A 23,879-nucleotide genomic window follows, 5' to 3' on the forward strand; every position below is an offset into this window, starting at 1 on the left:
GCGGCGGCGGCGGCGCGCGGGCAAAGGTGCGGCGCGCGCCCCCCTAGCGCACCAACGCGATCCCCGCCGGAGCTGCGGCGTCCCACCGTGCGGCCCTCATCCTTCTTCTTGACCCGACATCCCGCCGGCTCCAGGATGGGCGCGCGCGCTTCGGGAGGACCCCGGGCCCGGACTGGATTCCTGCTGCTGCTGCTGCTGCTCGGGCTGGTGGCCCCGGGCGCGCAGGGGGCGCGGAGCCGCGGCAGCACCGAGAAGAACAGCTACCGCCGCACGGTCAACACCTTCTCGCAGAGCGTCAGCAGCCTGTTCGGCGAGGACAACGTGCGCGCCGCTCAGAAGGTGGGCGCTGGGCCCGCGCCCGCGGTCACCTTGCCTCGGCCGCCGCGCACCTGGCGCCCAGGGCCCTCCTGGGCCGTGCGCGGCCTCTGGGGCTGCAGGCCGGCCGGGGCTCAGAAAGAGGGAGGACCGGGTCTGGGGCGGGGGGTCCGGGCCTGCCGCCTGTGGCCCGAGCCGACCCGGGCCAGCGTCGTGTCTGGGGGCGAGTTCCGGCGCAGGTCTAGTGCGCAGGGCCTCGGCGCGCCCTGTGTTCCATGCGGTACTTCTCCTTGAACCTTGCTCCCGGGGGCACTCGGTCCGGGCCTCCCCTCGGCAGCTCTGACGCCGCCGCGCCTCTCATTCATTCATTCAACACGTTTGAATGAGCGCCTACTGTGAGCCAGGCACAGTGGCGGCTGCCCAGGGGGCGCCCTGCTCGCCGGCGCCCTCTCCCCACGCTGCTGCGCTCTCCCCAGCAACCCCGAATTTCCTGTAGCCTTACCGCCGACCCGCTTCCCCTGAGCACCTTAGGCCCTCCTCCTTCTGGTTTGAAGATATTTAGGCTTTTTATTATTTTGCTGTTATTTTTTTTAAGAATGAGAGTAATGCAGTCTGCTCCGTTGCTTTGGCAACCTGGCACAGTAACCCGTTTAAGCACCTACTGTGTGTCGGGCCTCTCACTTGGAGCGTTTTATTTACTTTGGAGCTGTTGAGGAGCCCCTGGCCCCTGGGGATGGTGTTGAGCGCTCCGGAGAAGCCCCTTTTCTCCCCCTCTGCCCTCGGCAACTGGGTGAACCACTAGGGGTAGAAGTCCACCGAGCAAGGGGAAGTGAACTAGGGAGACGGTTGCATGTGGTCAGGCAGTTCCTGGAGTACAGCCCATACTGTTCCTTCTCTTAAGCTCTTTGCTCTGCACCAGCCCTGGGCTTTTGGAGTGGAGAAAAGTTCCAGTTCTGACTGGATGGCTTCAGGCAACTGGCTTCACTTTTTTTTGAGGCTCGGTCTCTTTATTCCTTCAATGGGGATAGTAATCATCTCCTCTTGTAATTATGAATCGTTGGTCCCTTCTTGGCCCAGAGTCATGGCTGAATCAGTATCAGATACTGTTGTTAAGTTATATCCTGGCCAAGGCTCAAATCTCGGTTGCTTATCCCTGCTGGCAGCGCTTTCAGGTTTTAAAAAAATGTTTTCTGCTGCTTGAGATGAAGGGGAAAGAAAACATTAAATCTCAAATCAGACTAGCTGAATATTCTAATCGGATGAGATGAAATATAGGTTAATTTGTTGGGAAAGCTGTTAACTTCTGACCATCCTCTCCTATGGGTGTTCTGAGAAGCTGTAAAGGTTGTGGGTAATGGGGCGGGGGGTGGGGTGGGGGGAATATCTCTTTGTAGCTGGCTACAGAGGGAGAGCACAAAACACCTGAGTGCAGAGGAGTGGCCGTTCAGACTGCCTGAGTGTGCAGGGTGAATCTGCACCTCTCTCCTACTGTGTGCCTTAGCCATTTGAAGGCAGAAATCATTTGTTTTACAGCAAAAAGACCTCCCCTTGTGGCTCATCTGGTAAAGAATCCACCTGCAATACCGGAGACCTGGGTTCAATCCCTGGGTTGGGGAGATCCCCTGGAGAAGGGAAAGGCTTCCTATTCCGATATTCTGGCCTGGAGATCCCATGGCCTGTAAAGTCCATGGGTCACAAAGAGTCAGACACGGCTGAGCTACTTTCACTCACAGCAAAAAGAAGTCTGGCCTTTTTGGGGGAGGGTTTAACACAAGCCACCATGTCTAGGCTGATTATTCTATCTAGGAATCTGAGATTCACAGACATGAAATACAAAGTAGATATTTAGGGGTTCAGATGTGGGTTGGTATCAATAATGCAGCTGTGTTCTGGCAAAGTATCTGAGAATCTTGAAATCAGAATTCCTTCTGAAGTAAACCAAGGTTTGTGCTTTCAATAGAGATAACCGTAATACTAACTAATATTTGTTAATAATTTAGACAGATATTGGAAGGGCTCCTCAGGTAGCACTAGTGGTAAAGAACCTCCTGCCATGAGAGATGTGGGTTCAATTCCTGGATCAGGATGATCTCCTGGAGAAGGGAATGGCAACCCATTCTAGTATTCTTGCCTGGAGAATTCCATGGACAGAGGAGCCTAGTGGGCTACAGTCCATGGGGTCACATAGAGTCAGAGATGACTGACGCAACTTAGCACGCACGTTTGTTTAAAATACACCTCCTTTTATCTGGCCAAGCAGCATGAGGGATCTTAGTTCTCCAGCCAGAGATCAAAGCCATGCCCCCTGCAGTGGAAGTGCAGAGTTTTAACCCCTGAACCACTGGGGAAATCCATACCTTTTTTTCTTTTAAAGATCTAATTGGCTTTAATCAACAATTTGTGAATTGGGCGACTTCCCTTCTAGCAAATAAGTGCTCCCTGTTCTAAGTCCTTTTATAAATAGAATAACTCACTTCATCCTTAGAACAGGCCTATAAGGTTGGTACTGTTAATATTTCCGTTTTACAGATAGGGAAACTGAAGCATGGGGTGGTAAAGTGACTGGCTTCAGGTCAGCCTGGGTGGCAGAGCCAGGATTTGAACCCAGGCACAGTGGGGCTTCCCAGGTGGTGCAGTGGTAAAGAATCTACCTGTCAGTGGGGGAGATGCAGGTTCGATCCCTGGGTCAGGAAGATCCCCTGGAGTAGGAAATGGCAGCTCACTCCAGTATTCTTGCCTGGAGAATCCCATGGAAAGAGGAACCTGGAAGGCTCCAAAGAGTCGGACACGACGGAGTATGCACACACATGTACACAGTGGGTCTGGAGTCCGCGCTGGTACCTTCACTGCTCTTTTGGTGTACGACCCTCCCTGTGCCCCTCCATCAGTGGAGCATCCAAAATGAGGCTCCCTGACATTTCCTTTGGAGTATAGCCTAGATCAGCGAGACTTGGGGAAATTGCTCTGTTAATTATATAATTAAAGGAAAACAATCTACTAGCAACTATAGTTTTCAACAAGCCAGACCTTCTTAGTGGGTTGTAAAGTTTGAGGGTATTTAATGAAACACTCTATGTTCTATCTAGGAATTGTCTAAAATTAACCCCAGCCCTTCTGGTTCAGAACCTAGGCCTTGCTCTTCCACAGACTTGGATTCAGATCCCAGCTCTGCTTCTTACTAGCTCTGTGACCTTGGGTCGGTTGCTTGACCTCTGTGTGTCTTTGTGCAAAGGAGATAATTGGCAGGTTGAATGTGACTAGTCATGGTGTACAATACCAGGCACTGAATAAGTGTTTACTAAAATGGTAGAAGATATAAGAAGGATTCATCTGGTGTGTTTAGTATAAAGATGTACCCTCGTTAAACCAACTCCTCCTGATGGTCCATGTTTTGTTAGTTTCCGACTGGACTGGATTGGCCACTCCAATCCTGGCTGCAGTAAAGGTTTTTCTATCTGAATTTTTTGGAGTGTGCATATACAAGTTCATCTGTAAATTGTTAGAAATTCAATTGCTGAGCCACAGGGTCTGTGCGTTTTAAAATTTTTAATTGAAATATAATTAGTGCACTTTTCTGTGTTAAGTATACAGTGAATTGAATTGTCATATACCAAACATGCCCATGTGACCCACATGTTGCACTGGAAATATAGGGGTCCAATCCCTTAGCCCCAAGATAACCTCTCTCCTAACTCTGACAACATAAGCTAGCTTTGTCTGCCGTGTCCTTTATACACAGTTCTAGTTCATATGCATTTTGAGTAGTGAGAGACATTACTGAAAATGTTCCCCAGTTACACCAGTTTCCATTCCTATCATACATGTGAGGACTGCTTTCCAATACCTCTCCAAAGAGGTGTCAGTAAGCTATTTGGTTTTATTATTTTATTGTGAGATAGGCGATCTTTTCACTTTTTCGGAATCCAGTGGCATCTTTACTGGGAACTGATTTTTGTTTTCCTTTGCCATTACTGAAACTGTTAGTCTTTTTCTTTTTAAGAGGCTTGCATTTTTTTTGCTTTGTAAGAAAATATTTTGAGCAGAATAACTTTGACACTTTCCAGTCTTTTTTTTTCCCCCACCAACATTTTAACAGCTTTATTGAGGTGTCATCGACATAGACTGCACACATTTAAAGTGGGACAAAAGTGTATGCATTGGTAAATTTTAACATATGGATACACCCCTGAAAACATCACCATCATCAAAATAATGTTGTCTGACTTTTTCTTTGAAAAGCTGGAAGAACTGAATTAGTTAACAGTGAGACACTCCACCTAGGATCACCATATTCTCCCCAGACTGTTTCTTTTTCTCTACAAACACACACACATACACTTTTTTTTTTAAAGTAAATTGTGGACATGATGATATTTTCTCCTACAGAACCATAATACCATGGCCCCTTTGCCCCAAAACTTAAATTTAGTTCAATAACATTTTGTAATATACAGCCCATATTCACATTTCCTTTATAACTTAAAAAAAAAATACAGCACCCAAGCAACAGCTCATTGCATTTGGTTTTAATGCCTCTTTAATTCCTTTTAATCTATCAAAGTCCCTTTTACCCTTTTGGGAATGGGAGTAGGGGGTGCTTTTATGACCTTGATGTTTATGTCTTCTTTTTCTTAACAGCTTTATTGAGCTATAATTCAGATACTATACAATTCATTCACTGAAAGTTCAGTGGCTTTTATTATACTCAGTGGGGTTGTACATCACCACATTATGTACATTTTACCACATTTCTGTACATCACCACAATCAGTTTCAAACATTTTCATCACTCCTCCCCGCCTTAAAGAAACCCTAAATCTCTTAGTGGTCACCCCATCTCCCCCAACCCCTGGCAGCCCATAATCTTCTTTGTTCTTATGGATTTGCGTATGTATTCTGGACATTTCCTATAAATGGAGTCAGACAGTAGGTGGTCTTTTGCATCTTGCTTCTTTCACCCAGCATCATGTTTTCAAGGTTCATCCATTTTGAAGCCTTTGTCAGTATTTCATTCCTTCTTAGGGTTTTCCTTTGATCCGTTTATCAGTTAATGGTCATTTGGGTTGTTTCCACTTTTTGGCTACTATGAACAGTGCTGCTCTGAACATTCATGTGCAAGTTTTTCCATGAATATACATTTATTTTGGAGTATGTACCTAGGCATGGAATTTCTGGGCTTCTCTGGTGGCTCCAGACGGTAAAAAATCTGCCTACAATGCGGGAGACCTGGGTTCCATCCCTGGGTTGGGAAGATCCCTTGCAGGAGGGTGTGGTAACCCACTCCAACATTCTTGCCTGGAGAATTCCATGGACAATTCACGGGGTCGCAAAGAGTTGGACAACTGAGTGACTAAGCACGTGGCAGCTCTGACACATCAAGGAGTTTCTGTGCAGTGGTACCATTTGACGTTCCCATCAGCAGTATATAAGGATACCAGTTTCTCCCCATCCTCGCCCACATACGTTCTTGTCTTCCCCACCACCCCTCAGATATATTTAATTCAATTTATTTTTAATTGAAGTATAGTTGATTTACAATATTATACTAGATTCAGGTGTACAACCCAATGATTCAATATCTTTGGACTATATCCCATGTATAGCTATTATAATAGGATATCAGCTATGTGCTATGCAATATATCCTTGTGACTTATTTTACACATAGTAGTTGTATCTCTTAGACCTCTACCCCTATCTTGTCCATCCTCCTCCTTCCCTTTCTCTGCTGGGAACCGCTAGTTTGTTCCCTGTATCTGTGAGTCTGCCTCATTTTTGTTATATTCATTACTTTGTTATATTTTTTAGATTCCCCCCAAAGTGCTATCATACAGTATTTGTCTTTCTTTTTGTCGTTGCCTCACAGCACGTCGGATCCTAGTTCGCCAACCAGGACCTGCACCCCGTGCAGTGGAAGCACAGAGCTGTAACCACTGAACCACCAGGGACGTCTCATTATTTGTCTTTCTCCGTCTGACTCATTTCACTAAGCAGAGTACCCTCCAGGTCCATCCAAGTTGTTGCAAATGGCAAAATTTCATTCTTTTTTATGACTGATTAGTATTCTGGTTTGTGTGTGTGTTTATATAGATCACATCTTTCTCCATTCATCTGTTGATGGTTGTCTGTCTTTTCGAGCATAACCATTCTAGTGGGACTGACATGGTTTCTCCCTGTGGTTTATCTTACTTTTTGGCCTCACCACATATCACATGGTACCTTAGTTACCCAGCCAGAGATCGAACCCCTGCCCCCTGCATTGGAAGCATGGAGTCTTAACCACTGGACCACCAGAAAAGTCCCTCTCCCTGTGGTTTTGACACCCAGTTGGTTTTTCAGTTGTCCCATGATACATCTAATCTGTCTCCTCAGGGTTAGATTGAGGACCTACCATTCCAGTAAGAGTTCTACCTGAGGGCCTTGTGTCTTTAAGAGGGCAGCATATCAGGATACGTGGTGTCATCTTGTCCCATGGCTTTGACCCACCCTCCCAGAGGTGGCTTTTCCCCTTTGTAACTCATTCCTGATCCTCATGTGTGTTCCAGCACTTCAATTCCCATTAACTTTGTCTTACTTCCTATTCCTCAGATCCTTAGGCAACCTCTAAACTGCTCCTTTGCTGCTTTTCTTATGGAGACAGATGCTTGGGCCAGTTTAAATGTGCTTGGGGGTAATGGGGGTGAGGAGAGTTTAGGACACCCTCCAGATTTAGGACGGGGCGATGAAACGCTGAGCTGGAGTAATTGTGTCTTCTGCCTTGGACTGGCTGCAGCCGCGGGCCTCCTGAGTTGGCTCACTTGAATCTTTTTAATTTTAACTTTTCATCCTGAATATTGCCCAAGAGACACAAAGGGAGAAAGAATCGTATGATGAACCCCTATACCCTTCACCCAGTTTTGACATTCTTGTTGTATCTCTTCCCCCATCAAAAAAATGTTTGAAGCCTGGCATAGTATTTTAAAACTAATCCAAGAAATATTGGTTCACTTTTGAATATTTCAGTCTCCGTCTTTAACAGATAAACATTTTGCAAAAATGTTTTGCACAATACCATCATCACAGCTCCTGACAATTTTTTAATAACCATCCCAAGTCCATTTTTCTATTTCCCTGACCAACTCAAAACATCTTTATGCAAAAGTGCTTCATTTGAATTGGGATCCAGTTTCCTGACCAGGGATTGAACCTGGGCCACTGCGGTGAAAGTCCAAATCCTAACCACTAGACCACCAGGGGATGCCCAAGTTTTGTTTGGTTTGATTTGTTTTGTTTAATTCTATTATTAAATTTTTGAATTGAGGTATAGTTGATGTACAGTAGTATATGATTCGGAGAAGGCAATGGGAACCCACTCCAGTGCTCTTGCCTAGAAAATGCCATGGCTGGAGGAGCTTGGTGGGCTGCAGTCCATGGGGTCACTAGGAGTCAGACAGGACTGAGCAATTTCCCTTTCCCTTTTCACTTTGATGCATTGGAGAAGGAAATGGCAACCCATTCCAGTGTTCTTACCTGGAGAATCCCAGGGACGGGGGAGCCTGGTGGGCTGCTGTCTATGGGGTCACACAGAGTCGGACAAGACTGAAGCGACTTAGCAGCAGCTGTATATGATTGTACAATGTACAGTCTTGAGTTCCTGGTGTACAGCATTCACACTTTTTACAGGTTATACTTCATTTATAGTTATTATAAAATATTGGCTATATTTTATAAGTTGTAGAAAAAACATACAACCTGCGCCATTGGTTTGGCTTTTCACCTATTTCTGTGAACTGCTTCAGACTCTGGGCTTCGCTGAACCCCACCTTAGTCTGCAGGACTGCCGTGAGGAAGGGCCACAGTCAGGCTGACTCACCCAGAAATATCATCTGGAAGTTCTGGAAGCTGGAAACCTGAGATCAAGGTGTAAACCAGGCTGCTGCTTTCTGAGGCCTCTCTCTCCATGGCTCACGGATGGCTGTCTTCTCCCTGTGTCCTCAAGTGGTTTTTTCTGTGTGCATGTCTGTGTCCCCATTTTCTTTTTCTCTTTTTCCTTTCAAAATTTTTTTTATTGGAGTATGGTTGATTTACAGATGGGTTAGTTTCAGATGTACAGCAGAGATTCAGTTAAACATGGGCATGGTGGTGCCTGACTCTTTGCAACCCCTTGGACTGTAGCTTACCAGACTCCTTTGTCCGTGGGATTTCCCAGGCGAGAATACTGGAGTGGGTTCATTTTCTTTCTTTTTTTTTTAATTTTTTTTTCCCCCATCAAATGCAGTGTTAACTTTTTTTTTTGCCATGCCGCACAGCATGTGGGATCTTAGTTCCCTGACCAGGGACGGAACCTGCGCCTGTAGCATTGACCACACAGAGTCCTCACCACTGGAGGACCTGTGGGGAGGCCCCCCATCTCTTCTTGTAGGGCCCCAGTCCTGTTGGATCCAGGTCCTCCACATTGACCTCATTTCACCTTCATTGAGATTTGGAGGAACACAGTGCTACCCACAGCACCCCCTCAGGGCTCCTGTGTCTTCACACAGACAGGGAGCCAAGGACTAACTTGCTGGAGCAGAGGCCACAGTGAGCGGTGCCAGCCCCAGAGGGCAGAGTGTTCCCACCCACCCAGTCCAAAAGGCCCACGTGAGCCTTTCCACGTATCACCCTCTCCTGCCCCGGCTGGTCCCCAAGGTTGGCCTGAGCTTTCCTCTGAGCACAGCCAGGTCTTGTCTGGGCCCGTGGGTTTCCCAACGCCTGCCCAGACACAGTTGTTTGGTGGGAAGGAGATGACCCCGTTTGGAGAGAGGACTGGACCTCCAACCTGGCTGGGCAGCAACCCAGCGCTGGGTTGCTGCCCAGCCATCCTCAGATCTGACACAGGAGTCCCCACATCTTTTTTTTTAAATTTAATATTTACTTACTTGGCTGCACTGGGTCTTAGTTGCAGCATGTGGGATCTTTAGTTGCAGCATTCAAACTCTTAGTTACGGCATCTGGGATCTAGTTCCCTGACCAGGGAATGAACCCGCGCCACCTTGCATTGGGAGCATGGACTCTTACCACTGGTGGACCACCAGGGAAGTTCCCTAATGTCCATTCTTCCCTAGTCCCATTTTACAGCTGAGAAAACTGAGGCACAGAGAGGGTCAGAGGCAGCGGAAGCTGTAATGTCTCTTCCTCCCCAAATAGCTACTTTCCCACACCCTTTCCAGGGGAGCTGGTGCCCTTGAAAGGCCTGCTCATCTTCTTCCCGGGTGCCCCAGGGAGTCCTTTCCCTTTTCCTCCACTTGAACAAAATGTAGAAATGGCTGCCTATGGACAAATGGGCACAAATTGTGATGCTTTTAAAGAATAACGAGAGGAGGAACAAAGCGTGGAGAACCCCGAAGGGAATGCTCTTTGGCAAGAAAGAGGAATTAAGTACCATTCACATGGGTGAAACCTGACATTATTATTTTGAGTGCAAGGAGCCAGGCACAAAAGGGCACGGATTGCCTGATTCCATGTGTCCAGAAAGTCCAGCAAAGGCAAAACCATGGAGACGGGAAGAAGATTAGTGGTTGCCTAGGCTGAGGGGAGGAGGGAATGAGGAGCGACTACAGATGGGGACAAGACTCCTTTTGGGGTGATGAAGATGTTCTAAAATTCAATTATGGGGGATTTAAAAAAAAACAACAACATTGAATCGTGCGTTTTAAAGCCGAGAACTTTATGGTATGTAAATGATATGTCAGTGAAACTCTTTAACAAGAAAAGAATTATAACTAAACGGACATCGGTGTGTCTTCTCTCCAGGGGATGGTACATTCTCCAAAGTGCCCCCACCCACCTACCCCTATCCAAGAGAGGTCTAGGGACTCTCTTTTCCCTGACATAGATACTTCCTTCTGTCATTCCTACATGATTTTTTTCTTAATGTCAACTGTTCCATTATTATTGCTATTTCTTACTCTTTCAGTTTAAAAAGCATTTTTTTGAAAAATAGAAGTATAGTTGAGGACTCCGCTGGTGCTCCAATGGTTAAGAATCCACCTGCCAATGCAGAGGACATGGGTTCCACCCCTGGTCCAACAAGATTCCACATCCACAGGGCGACTAAGCTTGAGAGCCACAACAAAGATGCAATGCAGCCAAAAAATAAATGAAGTACAGTTGATTTGCAGTGTTATGCTAGTATCCTTCCGGTTTTCAAATAGCAGCTTATTGAGGAATAATTCATATATTAATACTCTACAGTCTCCATTTAAAGTGTATAATTTAGTAGGTGTGTGGGTTGGTCATTTCCTTTTTATCTTTTGGTCACACTGCAGGGCATGTGAGATCTTAGTTCCCTAACCAGGAATCAAACCCCAGGCCCCCTGCATTGGTAGCTCAGAATCATCTTATCTGCTGGACCACCAGAGAAGTCCCTGTCTGTGCCATTCTTCACCTGGGCATATAAGGGAAGATCTACAAGCGAATGGTAACAGTGTTGTCTCTGGAAGGGGATTCAGGTTGTAGAAAGTGAGACTATACCATGTGTATGGCATATCACTTATTTTTTAAAAATAAAGTGAAATGAAGCTGCAACTTGTGTTCATACTGGGAGAGCTACTGCAGCCCTCCAAGGCCCCTGGGTCCTTAAAACTGGGATGGAGGTGCGTCTCCATCATTTGCATGAGCCCGAGAGGTGATGGTGGGACTCAACTGTGAAAACCACCATTCTTGCCCCTTAGAGTTGCTCCCATGCAGCAGCGCCCAGCCTCCAGGTGAAATAGGTTGGTTGCAACACCTCCCACCATTAGAAATGAGAATTCAGGCAGGGACTTTGACAAGAGTCAGCAGAGGGCTCTGGGAGTAATCAGAAGTGAAGTGAGCAGCTTTGCAGAGGGCTCCTGGCTTCTATGGATCCCTCCACCTGTAGAATGGAGACTTTTTTTTAAAATATATTTTTCTTATTTATTTATTATTTTTGGCTATGCTGGGTCTTTGTTGCTGCAGGCAGCTTTTCTCTAGTTGCAGAGAGCTGGGGCTACTCTGCAGTTGCTGTGGCTTCTCTTTTTGCTGAATACGGTCTCTAGGGCTCACGGGCTTCAGTAGTTGTGGCACACCCGCTTTGTTGCCCCACGGCATGTGGGGTCTTCCCAGACCAGGGATCGAACCCATGTCCCCTGCATTGGCAGGTGGGTTCTCAACCACTGGACCACCAGGGAAGTCCAGGAGGGAGATTTGACCATATTCACTCGGTTCTTGGCGCCCTGAGCTAGTCCCAAGTTCCATCAATTCCCTGGGCGATTTGGCCAAGCCCTGGCCTTTGTCATCGGCTGGCTGTGTTTTCTCATTCAAGTATAAATTTGGCTGAGCTAGGAAGAAGGAAGCTGTGGCCAAGTCGGTAATGACTTTTCTCATTTCTGCAGTTCCTGACAAGGCTGACTGAGAGGTTCGTGCTGGGAGTGGACATGTTTGTGGAAACCGTGTGGAAAGTTTGGGCAGAGCTCTTGGAAGTTCTTGGACTTGACGGTAGGTGCTGGGCATTCATTTGAAGGCTGTGTTTCATTCTGGTGCTTCTCAAACTGTGGGAGTGGTATCCAGGGCAGGTGGAGCAGGAGAAGACAGGGGTGGAGGGGATACAAGAGAACTATTTTATTATCATAGTTGTGTTTGTAAGTAACTGAGATTCCCAGATGCTACTTAGAAGGTGTAGGTGGGTAGTGCCAACTTGTCTGTCCCTAGGCTTCCCTGTTGGCTCAGATGGTAAAGAATCTGCCTGCAATGCAGGAGACCTGGCTTCAATCCCTGGGTCAGGAAGATCCCCTGGAGAAAGGGATGATAACCCACTCCAGTAATCTTGCCTGGAGAATCCCATGGACTGAGGAATGTGATGGGCTATAGTCCATGGGATCTCCAAGAGTCAGACACGATTGTCACTCAGGCAAACCTCGGGGACTGGAGGTGGAGTCTCTGGGTGGTCAGGGTCCATAACAAACTACTCCAGTTACTCAGACAGGAAGTGATTTAATACAGAGAATGAGGTGCTCACAGAATCATCGGAAGGAGCAGTGTGTGATCCCCAGGAAGTCAATGTGCTGGTCCAGGAATCAGGAGGCAGCTGCTGGAACCCTTTGAGTTCAGGCTGCTGCCTCTCTCCAGGAAGCCTGCAGCAGCCTGTGTCAGGATCGCCAAGACCACCCCTGCCCCCGGTCCCATGCATCTCTAGAAGGACTCCCAGGACCCAGCGTTTGTTGGTACCCTCAGCTGTGATGTGTTACAGGGAAGGACAGAGCACAGTCAGCAAAGGGAAAGGCACGGGTGAAGTCTGGGGAACCAGGCACAGGCTCCCAGAGCCCTCTCCAGGATGGGGGTGGGGGTGTCACACAGGTCACGCTTTGTTCCCCGTGTGAAGTGTCCTCAACCAGGGACATCCAGTCGAGACTCGGTACCCAGGGTGTTTATTGGGGGGCTGGTCATGTAGGCACCCTCTGCCTCGCACCTTCTAAATTCCAGACTCCTGGAACGAAAGCAGGTATCAGCATGAACCACATTGTTTGTGCAGAACCTCCAGGCCCAGATTGAACTCAGTTCTGACCCTGCCTCCCTGGAGGTAGCATCTGATCCTACAGGTCAGAGGCTTAGTCCCACAATTGCCTCCACTTCAGACACTCGTCTAGGTTGTCCCCAGTGCTTCTGACTGGCTGGTATAGATCAAGGGTACCAATGACCTGCCCCCTCCTTGGGTTCAAGTAACTTGCTAAAGCTGCTTGTGGAACTCAGGAAACCTGTTTACTCAGTATTAGTTGTTTTTTTATGAAAGGTGATAGGAGCCAGGTGAAGGAGGTGCATGGGGCAGGGTTTGTGAGCAGGACTCAGAGCTTTTACGTTCCGAGTTCTATTGACTCATTGGCCACTGGTGATGGATTCAACCTTCACCTCCTCCCAAGAGGTCAGGAGGGTCAATCGAAAGGCTCAACCCTTTAAAAACCAAGTTGGTTCCCTTGGCAACCAGCCTACATCTTTAGAGGCTTTTCAGAATCACCTGATTAACAAACACAGGTATGTGTGAAAGGGGCTGTGAATTATCAAGACACCTTTATTGCTCTTATCACTTAGGAAATTGCAAGGGTTTTAGGAGCCTGTGCCAGAAATGGGGATGGAGGCCACTTATTTCTTACGCATCCCAATCTCACAATCCAGAAATCCATGTTCCCAGATGCTGGCCAAGGGCCCAACTTGCAAACCTTTCTGGAAAGTGGCCTTAGGCCTTCTGGGTGAGCGCTTTCCTACTTATCTCCTAACCAGGGTCCCTTCTCAACAAATCAGCTAGAGTGATTTTTTTTTTTTAATTACTACTTTTTTGGTTAGTGATTTTAAAAACACAAAACACAAAAGTCAGATTAAGTCACTCTCGTTAAAACTGCCCAGTGATTTCCTAATGTGCTTTCAATTGACAAAGTTCACGCCAAGGACACTGCCTAGCCCTTGGACATACCCGAGTCCTTGACGCCTTCCAGTTGCTCTATGTGTTCCCTGCTGGGGACGATCTTCCCAGCCCTTTGCCTGCTCCCGTCTTTCCCATGCTCGGGTCTCTGGTAAATGACACCTCCTCCAAGAAGCCCCTCCTGACCACCTGTGTGAGGACCCCTCATCCTGAGTTCTCACGCTGGCATTCTCCCACCTCCTGCCCTCCTCCCACGTGTGTGTATTTGTTATCATTTCCTCTCTGAGATCCGTGAGCTAGGCCTTGCGTGCCTTCTCCAGGCTGCAACCTCAGCTCCAGCTCTGCCCCTGGTACAAAAGGCCCATTGTCAGTAAGAGTTGGAGGCCTGTCAGCCCCACTGCTTCACTGCTTTGGCGAATTGAGGTGTCCCTCTCCAAAAGTGCCCCCTCAAAACCCCCACACCTGTGAATGTGACCTTATTGGGGAATGAAGTCTCTGCAGATGTAATCAAGCTGAGATGAGGTCATCCTAGGTTAGTGTGGGTCTTCAATCCAACATCTGGTGTCCTTACAAGAAGACAAAGGGACTTCCTTGGTGGTCCAATGGATGAGACTCCGAGCTCCCAATGCAGGGGGCCCTGGTTTGATCCCTGGTCAAGGAACTGGATCTCACATGCCGAATCTAAAGATCACGCATGCCCCAATGAAGATCGAAGATCCTGCATGCTGCAACTGAGACCTGACACAGCCAAATAATAAATAAAAATAAATATTTTTTAAAAAGAGGGAAATTTGGACGGAGACACAGACACACGGAGACGATGGCCGTGTGAATGTGAAAATGGAGATGGAGAAGGAGGGGTGTGGTCAACGAGCCAGGGACCGGAAGGGGCCAGGAGAGAGCCTCCCCTGGAGCTTTAGCTGGAGTGCAGCCCCGCCTACACCTTGACTTCAGAATTCTGGCCCCCGGAACAGTGAGGCTCCATTCCTGTTGCTTGAAGCCACCACGTCTGGTCGTCTGTTACAGAAGCCTGAGGAGACCAGTACACTCTCTGAGTTCCACGCACCATCTCTTTGAATCCACCCACCACCCCCAACCCTCTCCATCGGCCCTGACACTCCCACCTTACAGATAGAGACTGAGGCCTTGGAGCTGAGCTGGCTGCTGGCCCAAACCCATACCCTGGTTCGCACCCGCTGTCATCCCCTCCATCCCTGGGAACCCACCCTCCGGCTTTGAACCACTGAATTCAGTCTCTGAGAGGCCTTAGGCAGAGAATTGGAGGCAGCAGCATCGCCGTTTGAGAGGCTGCCGTGCAGCTCCAAGCCCCTTGGGACTGCGGAGGGCCCCTCCTGGGACTCCGGCTGAGTCAACACGGAACCTGGCTCCCGCAATTGAGTGCAATCCTGCTTGGAATCCATTTCCACCACCTTCCCAGATCATTAAACTCTTGGTATTTCCATCCCTGACCAATGAGCCCTGGACAAACAAACCTGACTGCAAGAAATTGCACTCGGCCTGAAATGAAAGACTGGAGTCAAGTCAGCCTCCTGGTTGGGGAGCTAGATGCCACGTGTGGAAACTAAAGATCCCGCATGCCGCAGTGAAGATCAAAGATTGAAGAGTTCTTCTACAGCCAAGAGGCCCTGAATACTCATGTTCATGAGAAGGGTGGCTGGCACATTCAGAGGTGAAGGAACTCACTTCTGTGTTGTGGTTTTTTTCCCCTTGATGCATTAAGTTTCAAATCATCTGAAGACCTCTAGAGTGTGTGTCTTACACTGAGACATTTGAAGGTGCAAAAGGTTTTGCAGGAAACTGGACTTCGGAGGTGGGTATTCTGGTACAGAATGCATCTGTGAGCACAATGCTTTAATTGCCTGCTTCAGAATGTTTCAAGGTACTGGTTAAAATGGAGAGTCCTTAGCCTGGAGTGGTTCCATAGAAATAGAATGCCAGCCACATATGTGACATTAAATATTCTAATTGCCATGTTAAAAAGGTAAAAAGAAACCAGTGAAATGAATAAGGTGTTTTAGTTAATCCAATATATTAAAAATATTGCCATCTTGGTACTTCCCTTGAACCTCCATGCTTCCAGTGGAGGGGGTGTGGGTTTGATACAAGCCGCCATCACAGCCACAAGAAAAAAAAATGTCATCTCATCTTGGAATCAATAGAAAATTATTAACGAGGTGTCTTACATCTTGGGGCATACTAATGTCTTGGAAATCTAGCCTGTATTTGGCCCAGCACATCTCAACTCACACTTGCCCTGTTTCCTGGGCTCGGTGTCCATTTAAATGACAGCACAGTTAGCTCCACCCTTGATCTCCTGGCTGAAGACACTTTTCCGGGAAATAGCATCCAGAGTCAGAAGGAAGGATTTCAGTCTCCCATCTTCAAATTGTTGACTTTCTCTGAAGCCTTGGAGGCCTTGTGACACTTGTGACAAAACGGGGGATGTAGGGATTCCTCCTGGAGGCTGCCTGAGGACAGGGCAGGGACTGGGTGGCTCTGTCAACCAGACTCTGCCTTGAAATACCAGCTCCACTCTGCCCTAGGTGTGTGACTGAAAAAGGTTCCTGGACCCAATTCCAAAGTGTGTGTGTATGTAGGCTTCCCCCCACCAGCTAGCAATGTGCAGATACCATGGGGTGACAGAATTCTACTCAGCTCTGACACTATCTACCTAGAGGCAGAATCAGACCCCACAGGCAAAGGGTTCAGTCCCACAAGACCACCCTCCACTTTGGATGCCGATCATGAGTCCAGGTTGTCACCTGTGCTTCTGAGCAACTGGCTGCAAACTAGAAGTTCCCATGACCTCCTGCTGCTCAGTTAATTTACTAGAGCAGGGACTTCCTTGGTGGTCCAGTGGCTAGAAGTCTGCACTTTCTCTGCAGGGGGCAAGGGTTCAATCCCTGGTCAGGGAACTAGATCCCACATGCTGCAACTAAGAGTTTGCCTGCCACAACTAAAGATTTTACATGCCTCAACGAAGATTGGCAATTCCCTGTGCCACAGCTAAGACCTGGTACAACCAAATAAGTAAATAAAAATATTTTTTAAAAAAACATGGAGCTTTAAAACAAGACACAATAGTATTAGCATAAAAACAGACACATAGACCAATAGAACTGAGAAATAAAGTCATGCACATATGGTTAGCTAGTATTTGACAAGAAAGCCAAGCATGCTTAATGGAGGAAAGACAATCTCTTCAGTAAGTGGTGCTGGGAAAACATTCACATGTAAGAGAATGGAATTAGATCTCTATTTCACACCACTCAAAAAAATTAACTCGAAACGGATTAAAGACTTAAATGTGAGACCAGAAACCGTAAAATTCCTGGGAGAAAACAGGCAGTCAGCTCTTTGACCTTGTCCTTGGCAGTGACTTTCTGGATTTGACACCAAAAGCAAAAATAAACAAGCGGGGCTGCATCAAGCTAGAGAGTTTCTACACAACCAAAGAAACGATCAACAAAATGAACTTACAGAATGGAAAAATATTTGCAAATGTATCTGTTAAGGAGTTTATATCCAAAATAGATAAAGAATTCATACAACTCAATAGCAAAAAAAAAAAAAAAAAAAGAAAATTAAGACATGGACAAAAGGGAATTCCTAGACAGTCTAGTGGTTAGGACTCTGAGCTTTCACTGCGGAGGGTGTGGGTTCAATCCTTGATCAGGGAACTGAGATCTCACGTGCTACATGGTGTGGCCAGGGAAAAAGAAAGGGTGGGGGGACGACAAGGGACCTGGATAAACATTGTTTCCCAAAAAAGGAAGCATATGAATATGAATGTTTTCATATTTATGAAAAAAAGGAAATATATTCCTTCTATATGAGTGGTCAACAGGTACACGAAAAGGTACTGTATTACCAGTAATTCAGCATGCTAGTCATTAGGGAAATGCATATCAAAACCACAATGAAATATTAATTTGGTTATTAGAATGACTGTTAACAAAAAGATAAGAGAGAACAAATGTTGCTGATGATGTGGAGAAGTTGGAACCCGTGGGCACTGTTGGTGGGAATGTAAATTAGTCCACCACTATGGAAAACAGTATGGAGTTCCTCTTTAAAGTAGGGAACTTCCCTGGTGGTGCAGTGGATAAGAATCTGCCTGCCAGTGCAAGGGACACAGGTTCCATCCCTGGTCCAAAAAGATTCCACATGCCTTGGAGCAACTAAGCCAGTGGGCCACAGCTACTAAAGCCCACATGCCCTGTAGCCTGTGCTGGGCAACAAGAGAAGGCCCCACAATGAAAATCCCACACGCTGCAACCCAAGAGTAGTCCCCACTCGCCACAACTAAAGAAAGCCTGCATGCAGCTTCCAAGATCCAGCATAGCCAAAAATTAATCAGTAAAGTTTAAAAAAAAAATTTCATCTTAACCATACAACCCAGCAATCCTACTTCTGGGAACATATCTGAAGGAAACAAAAACACTACATCAAAGAAATAACTACACCATCACTGCCAACCCCCACCCCTGCCCTATCCCCAGCCATGTACATTGCAGTGTTACTAAGAATAGCTAAGACATGGAGTCAACCTAAGTGTTCACAGACAGGTAAATGGATAAAGAAATGTTGGTGTGTCTATATATGATGGAATATTCTTCAGCCATGAAACAGGAAATCCTACCATTTGCAATCACATAGATGGACCTTGAGGGCATTAAGTGAAATAAGTCAGAGAAAAGCAGATACTGTATAATCTCACTTATATATAGAATCTTTAAAAAAAAAAAAAAAACGAACTCATAAATTGAGAGGTCAGATTTGTGGTTACCAGAGATAGTGAATGGAAAGTAGGGGAATTGGAGGAAGATGGTTAAGAGATACAAACCTCAGTTATAGGATAAATGAATCCTGGGAGTGTAGTGTGCAACATGATGACTGGGTTTAGCCCTGCTGTGCAGTATAGTAGAAAGTTATTAGAGTTAGGAGATCCTCAAAGTTCTCGGGAAAAGGAAAACTTTTTTTTCTATCTATGAGATGATGGACATTTTTTTGTTTTGCTTATGATTTTTAATTGCAATACATTTGCTTTACACTATTGTGGAGATGATGGATATTAACAAAACTTATTTTGATCATCTCACAATATAAGTCAAGTCATTCTGTATACCTTGAACTTAAATAGTGCTGTATGTCAGTTATATCTCAATAAACGTGGGAGAGAAAGTTGCATGCTGAAGTATGATGTGTGCCTCTTTCGAATGGGTTGGTTAAAAAAAGGGAGGGATATGTGACTAGAGATGGAGCAAAATGTTAACCATTGTTAAACCTAGGTGATTTTGATAGTATTTATATTACCATTCTTTTAACTTTTCTGTTTGGAAATTTTCTTAAGTCGGGCACACAGAAGAGGCACGTCTTCCATTTCACTCCATTCTTAAGATGGAACTTCATGTGTGGGTACCAGTTACGATTAGGTTTGGCTGTGAGTAGCAGAGACCCCAAATTACAGCAGCTTATACAAGATGGAAGCTTATATTTCTCTTATGTGAAAAGTTCACAGGTAGGTGGTTAGGCAGGTAGGTGGCTTTGCAGCACATTCTCCTCAGGTCCGAGGCCCCTTCCATCTTATTGCTCCCCAATAGGTGACTTCCCTTCCCTCATGACCCAAGACAGCTGCTCCTATACCAGCCATCACATCCACATTCCAGCAGGCAGAAGAAGAAGAGGTAAAGGGCCTATTCCCACTACTTTTAGGAAGCCATCCCAAAACATTTCTGCCCACCTCTCCTTGACCAAAGCTTAGTTATGTAGCTAGCTTCAAGGGAGGCTGGGAAACACCCTTCTCCTAGGCAGCCGTGCGCTCAGCCTAGTGCTGGGTGTGGAAGACAGGAAGGAGGGCAGTGAAGGCCAGTGTCCAGGCTCCGCCCTACCTGAGAGGTGTTTTAAACCCATGATAGAGCAGTGTTGCCCTGTCTCCTCCCAGGGTTCTATACCCAGGCAGCCAGCTTTAGCTTCTCAGGGTGTGGAAGAGGCCCAGCCAGTGAGCTGAGCCACCCACCCCAGCTCGCAGAGAACCCCCATGACTCCCTGTAACCGGCCGCTGTCCCTCTGTTCTGTCCTGCAGTCTCGAACCTGTCCCAGTACTTCAACCCCAGCTCGGTGGCCAGCAGCCCTGCCCGAGCCCTGCTGCTGGTAGGCGTCGTCCTCCTGGCCTACTGGTTCCTGTCTCTGACGCTGGGCTTCACCTTCAGTGCCCTGCACGTGGTGTTCGGCCGCTTCTTCTGGGTGGTGCGAGTCATCCTGTTCTCCATGTCCTGCGTGTACATCCTGCACAAATACGAGGGCGAGCCTGAGAATGCCGTGCTGCCCTTGTGTTTCGTGGTGGCCATCTACTTCATGACCGGGCCCATGGGCTTCTACTGGCGAGGCAGCCCCAGTGGCCCCAGCGTGGAGGAGAAGCTGGAACAACTGGAGAACCAGGTCAGACTGCTCAACATCCGCCTCACCCGTGTGCTGGAGAGTCTTGACCGCCCCAACAGCAAGTGACAACCAGCCAGCCGGCCGGCTCCCCCCCCACCAGCGCCCTCTCTCCGGAAACAGAAAAGAAGAAGGAAAAAAAGAACGCCAAACCCCAAACAATCTTAATAAACATGCCTGAGCAGGAGAGGGGCGCTTTGTGAGGGTGTTTCCGGCCACGTGTCAACTCTTAGGACATCTTCCGGGAGGAATTGACAAGATCATTGATATAGGACTACCCACCAAGTGTCATTAGTGGAAAAAAATATTTTTTAAACAAAGGATATAACCATATTAGCTGTACAGTAAGAGAAGTTTGTGCATAGAGCATAAAGTTAATTTTTCAAGCATTTAAATACATCTTTTGTAAGGTTTTTTAATAAAGGCAGATCGAGTTGAGCTTATTAAAACTTTACACAGAGGGGAAGAAATTGCTAATTCGACCTTCTGGAAAAGTTTCAAGGCAAGTGCTTGCTTTTGCAGCACGGAGATTGGTGGTTGAGGTCTGTGTGCGTTCTTTTCATGTTCCAAAGCTTTGACCTTCATTTCATGTTGTTTTTGGTTGATGTTGATTTGATGAATTGTGTCGCTCCTGAATGTGGACTGTTGGGTTTCAAGGTTGAAACTCAATGTCTTTGAGATCCTAGATGATCCAACCAAGCCCCCATCAATCAGATTTCTAAATGAAGAAATCATTATTTGTAGAAAACCTAAGATTCCCTCCCCCTTCTGTACTTTGATGTATTTTAACCTCCACATTTTCTAAAGGAAAATTGAAGAACCAAGCAAAGGAATATCCTTAGAGTTTGATACCAAGAACTGCCTGAGCAAGCATAGAAGCTCATCAGGTATCTAATTTGAGTCCTAATTTTACCATTGGCCAGCTAAGGGGATATAGGAAAGTTACACTCTCCAGGGTTTTTTGTATACTTATTTCATTTTGGTTTTTGGTTGACTCAGGACTAAAGGAAAGGAAAACCAACCATAGCAGCTAATAACCTTTCAAGTCTGTTGCTGCTTGTAAAGCATTCTCAGGAACAATAAGCAGACACCCGCCAGACTTGGAAAAGATCTCATTTATTTTATCTGAAATTTTTACAATATATGTGTTAGGTGCTTTTGGTTTGGAATCTGTGGTGGCTTCATTTTCGGTGGTCTCTAGGGGTGAAGAGAGGTACATGCGGGACAGACAGCTGTGGGGGTCCTGAACAAAGGGGGCTTTGCAAGGCTTGGATCAGGGGCTAGTGGAGACGCCCCTTTCTGGGTACCAAACAAGCACAGGAAATCAAGGAAATGATGCCCCAGGTTTTGCTACTAGGCTTCGTGGCTGTCTCCGTTGGCCTTCCTTGCCCCCCTGCGTGTCCTGGCAGCCCCGTCACAGACCCCTGTACATAGGTTTGCAGAGACCCCTGTCAGATCAGGTAGAACCAAGACTTTCTGGTCCAGGAATCCTTTCAGAGAAAACTCAACTGCCAGCCAACTCTTCTGTGCTGTGTTTCTGTACTGCTTTATTTGAGGTTGCAAGTACCTGGAAAAGAAAAGCAGATGTTTTTCAAGAATGTTCATGAAACTTCTATTTTTAAGGTGCACATTAACAGGGCCCAAACTGTCTTGCATTTGCAGCTCACTTCTTGAAACTATATACATGTCCTTTAGAATTTGCTTGGGCAAATCTTTATCCATGGCCATTGGAAACCCCTTGGTTTCCGCATTGAAGCTGTTCCAGTTTTGTCATTTAGATACGTAGAGACAAATCTGTTTTCATACAGGGTATAGGGAACTCCAGGGAGGTCATGTTTGCCTTCTTTCCCCTTGTGCATTTGGCTTCTATGTCTCTAGCATGTTTGGGTGTTTGCTTTGCTCATGTTAGGCAGGGAGGTAATTGACATTCTCTGCACAAAGATTTTAAGTTTTAAATTACCGTCTGGGTACAACATCCACCCTTCTCTAGCCCACCCTCACACCTGGAAACCTTTTGCAACTGTGATGTCTTGAGACCCTAGCAGAAAAATCATTTTAACTTCTAGTAAATCGAGGAAGGCTCACATATCTGGGTGCTGGCAGACTGAGGCCTCATCATCAACTGGAAGTTATTGTTAAGAATATATACACCTCAGGATTTCCCTGTGGCCCAGGGGTTAAGAATCTGCTTGGCAATGCAAGGACATGGGTTCAATCCCTGGTGCAGGAAGATTCCACATGCCGTGAAGCGACTAAGCCCATGTGCCGCAACTAAGACCCAATGCAACCAAATACGTGAATAAATAAATATTTTTAGAAACATGCACCTTGTTTTCTGGATTGGCTAAGTGTAGGCTATGAAGCCAGTTGAACAATCTGATACACCCAAATGAAAGATATCTTTATTTTTTTTTTTTTCTTTTCTTTTTTTTTTTTTTTGATATCTTTATTTTTAACAAAAGTTAATTAGTTCCTTAAGAGTATCACCTCAGGGTGGAATAGTCCTTGAAATTCTGATGGAAGTCACAGAGGTTCAATATGCGTAACTCCTCCTTTTTAATGCGTAAATTTGACTTTTGCTTGGGCATCCTCTTATCCTCAAATAGTTTGGATTTTTTTTTTTCTTCTTTTCATGGAAGCTTGTAGGATAATTGACCTCCGGCAGTACCCCTCATCTCCTTTTTTCTCTCTTTTGTACATGAGAAATGTATTTTTGTATCATATCTCATACCTTGAAGAGAAGTTTTTTTATATCTTCAGGGTTGTAGAATATATTAGTGTAACATATCATTCAGTGTGATATGAAAACATCCTGACGAAAACTACTGTGAATCTCTCTTATAGTTAAAACTCAGTTTTTTAGAGATCTTCAAGTTCATCAGTGTTAATTTCCCAATTCTTCAATATCGCAGTAAATACCAAGAGCAGAAAAGAGCCCAGAAAAGAAAAAGGATTTGTTATCTCCAACTTGGTGGATTTCTGTGGATGTTTTGGGATCAATGTTTGGAGCAATCTCTTCCTTGACATCCTGGCAAAGATGCTTTTGTGGCACATCAGCCTTTCATATTTTCCATTTTTGTATTTTCCAATACCAATCAGCATTACTTGCCTTCTGGGGTTGTTTTGGTTTGTTCGCCTTTCTTTTTTTTTTTAACCCCATATCATTTCTTGTAGCAAAATGCAACGACAGAATTTCCTGAAAGCTGGTCTTGTGAATTGTGCCAGGGTCTTTAATTTATGAAGGGGACCGGGTGACATCATGGAGAGAGGTTACTGCCTTTGAAGGAGATTTTAAATACCTATAGTTGCCTGGAGACGACAGGCATACCATGCCTCTCATGACCCCAGGAAGCCTGTCCCATGTGGACTCAAGAAGCAGACAGGAGAGCTGGATCTATGCCCTGCTGACTGTGGCAGGGAGTAGCTAGTTGGAGATATTTCCTGTTGGCACTAAGGGTGAACATGCAGGATGGGGTCAGTACTTGGGAGGGTTGTAAAAGGACTTTTGTATACCCACCCACCGGGGCTGGCTTGTGGGGAAGATGTAAACCACTTTGGTGGCATTTCAGTAACCTAGAGAGGTTAGGAATACCACGTCAGATGTCCAGTGCAGAATCTAAAACATGGCTAAGACACCTTACTATCAGGAATCCTGCTTTACTTCATCCCCTTGCTTCCTGCTACCTTTTGTTCTGTTTTTCCTTTTCCTTTTTTTT

General features: G+C 46.2%; 1 protein-coding gene across 1 annotated transcript; it reads left to right on the plus strand.

The window, feature by feature from the left end:
* BRI3BP (BRI3 binding protein) lies at positions 1-22,573 on the plus strand. Its single transcript, XM_065904465.1, has 3 exons — positions 1-339; positions 11,687-11,789; positions 19,811-22,573. The coding sequence occupies exons 1-3, from the start codon at positions 136-138 to the stop codon at positions 20,230-20,232; spliced, it is 729 nt and encodes a 242-aa protein (XP_065760537.1). The 5' UTR covers positions 1-135; the 3' UTR covers positions 20,233-22,573.
* The last annotated feature ends 1,306 nt before the right edge of the window (positions 22,574-23,879 follow it).

The sequence above is a fragment of the Muntiacus reevesi genome, chromosome 13 (assembly GCF_963930625.1).
Source record: "Muntiacus reevesi chromosome 13, mMunRee1.1, whole genome shotgun sequence".
NCBI classification, from domain to species: Eukaryota; Metazoa; Chordata; class Mammalia; order Artiodactyla; family Cervidae; genus Muntiacus; species Muntiacus reevesi.

Bases quoted from the DNA above. Each gene is read 5' to 3' on its own strand.
- BRI3BP (XM_065904465.1), top strand. From the start codon at position 136: ATGGGCGCGCGCGCTTCGGGAGGACCCCGGGCCCGGACTGGATTCCTG. The intron at 340-11,686 runs GTGGGCGCTGGG...TCATTTCTGCAG, and splicing joins ACGTGCGCGCCGCTCAGAAG to TTCCTGACAAGGCTGACTGA. The intron at 11,790-19,810 runs GTAGGTGCTGGG...TCTGTCCTGCAG, and splicing joins GGAAGTTCTTGGACTTGACG to TCTCGAACCTGTCCCAGTAC.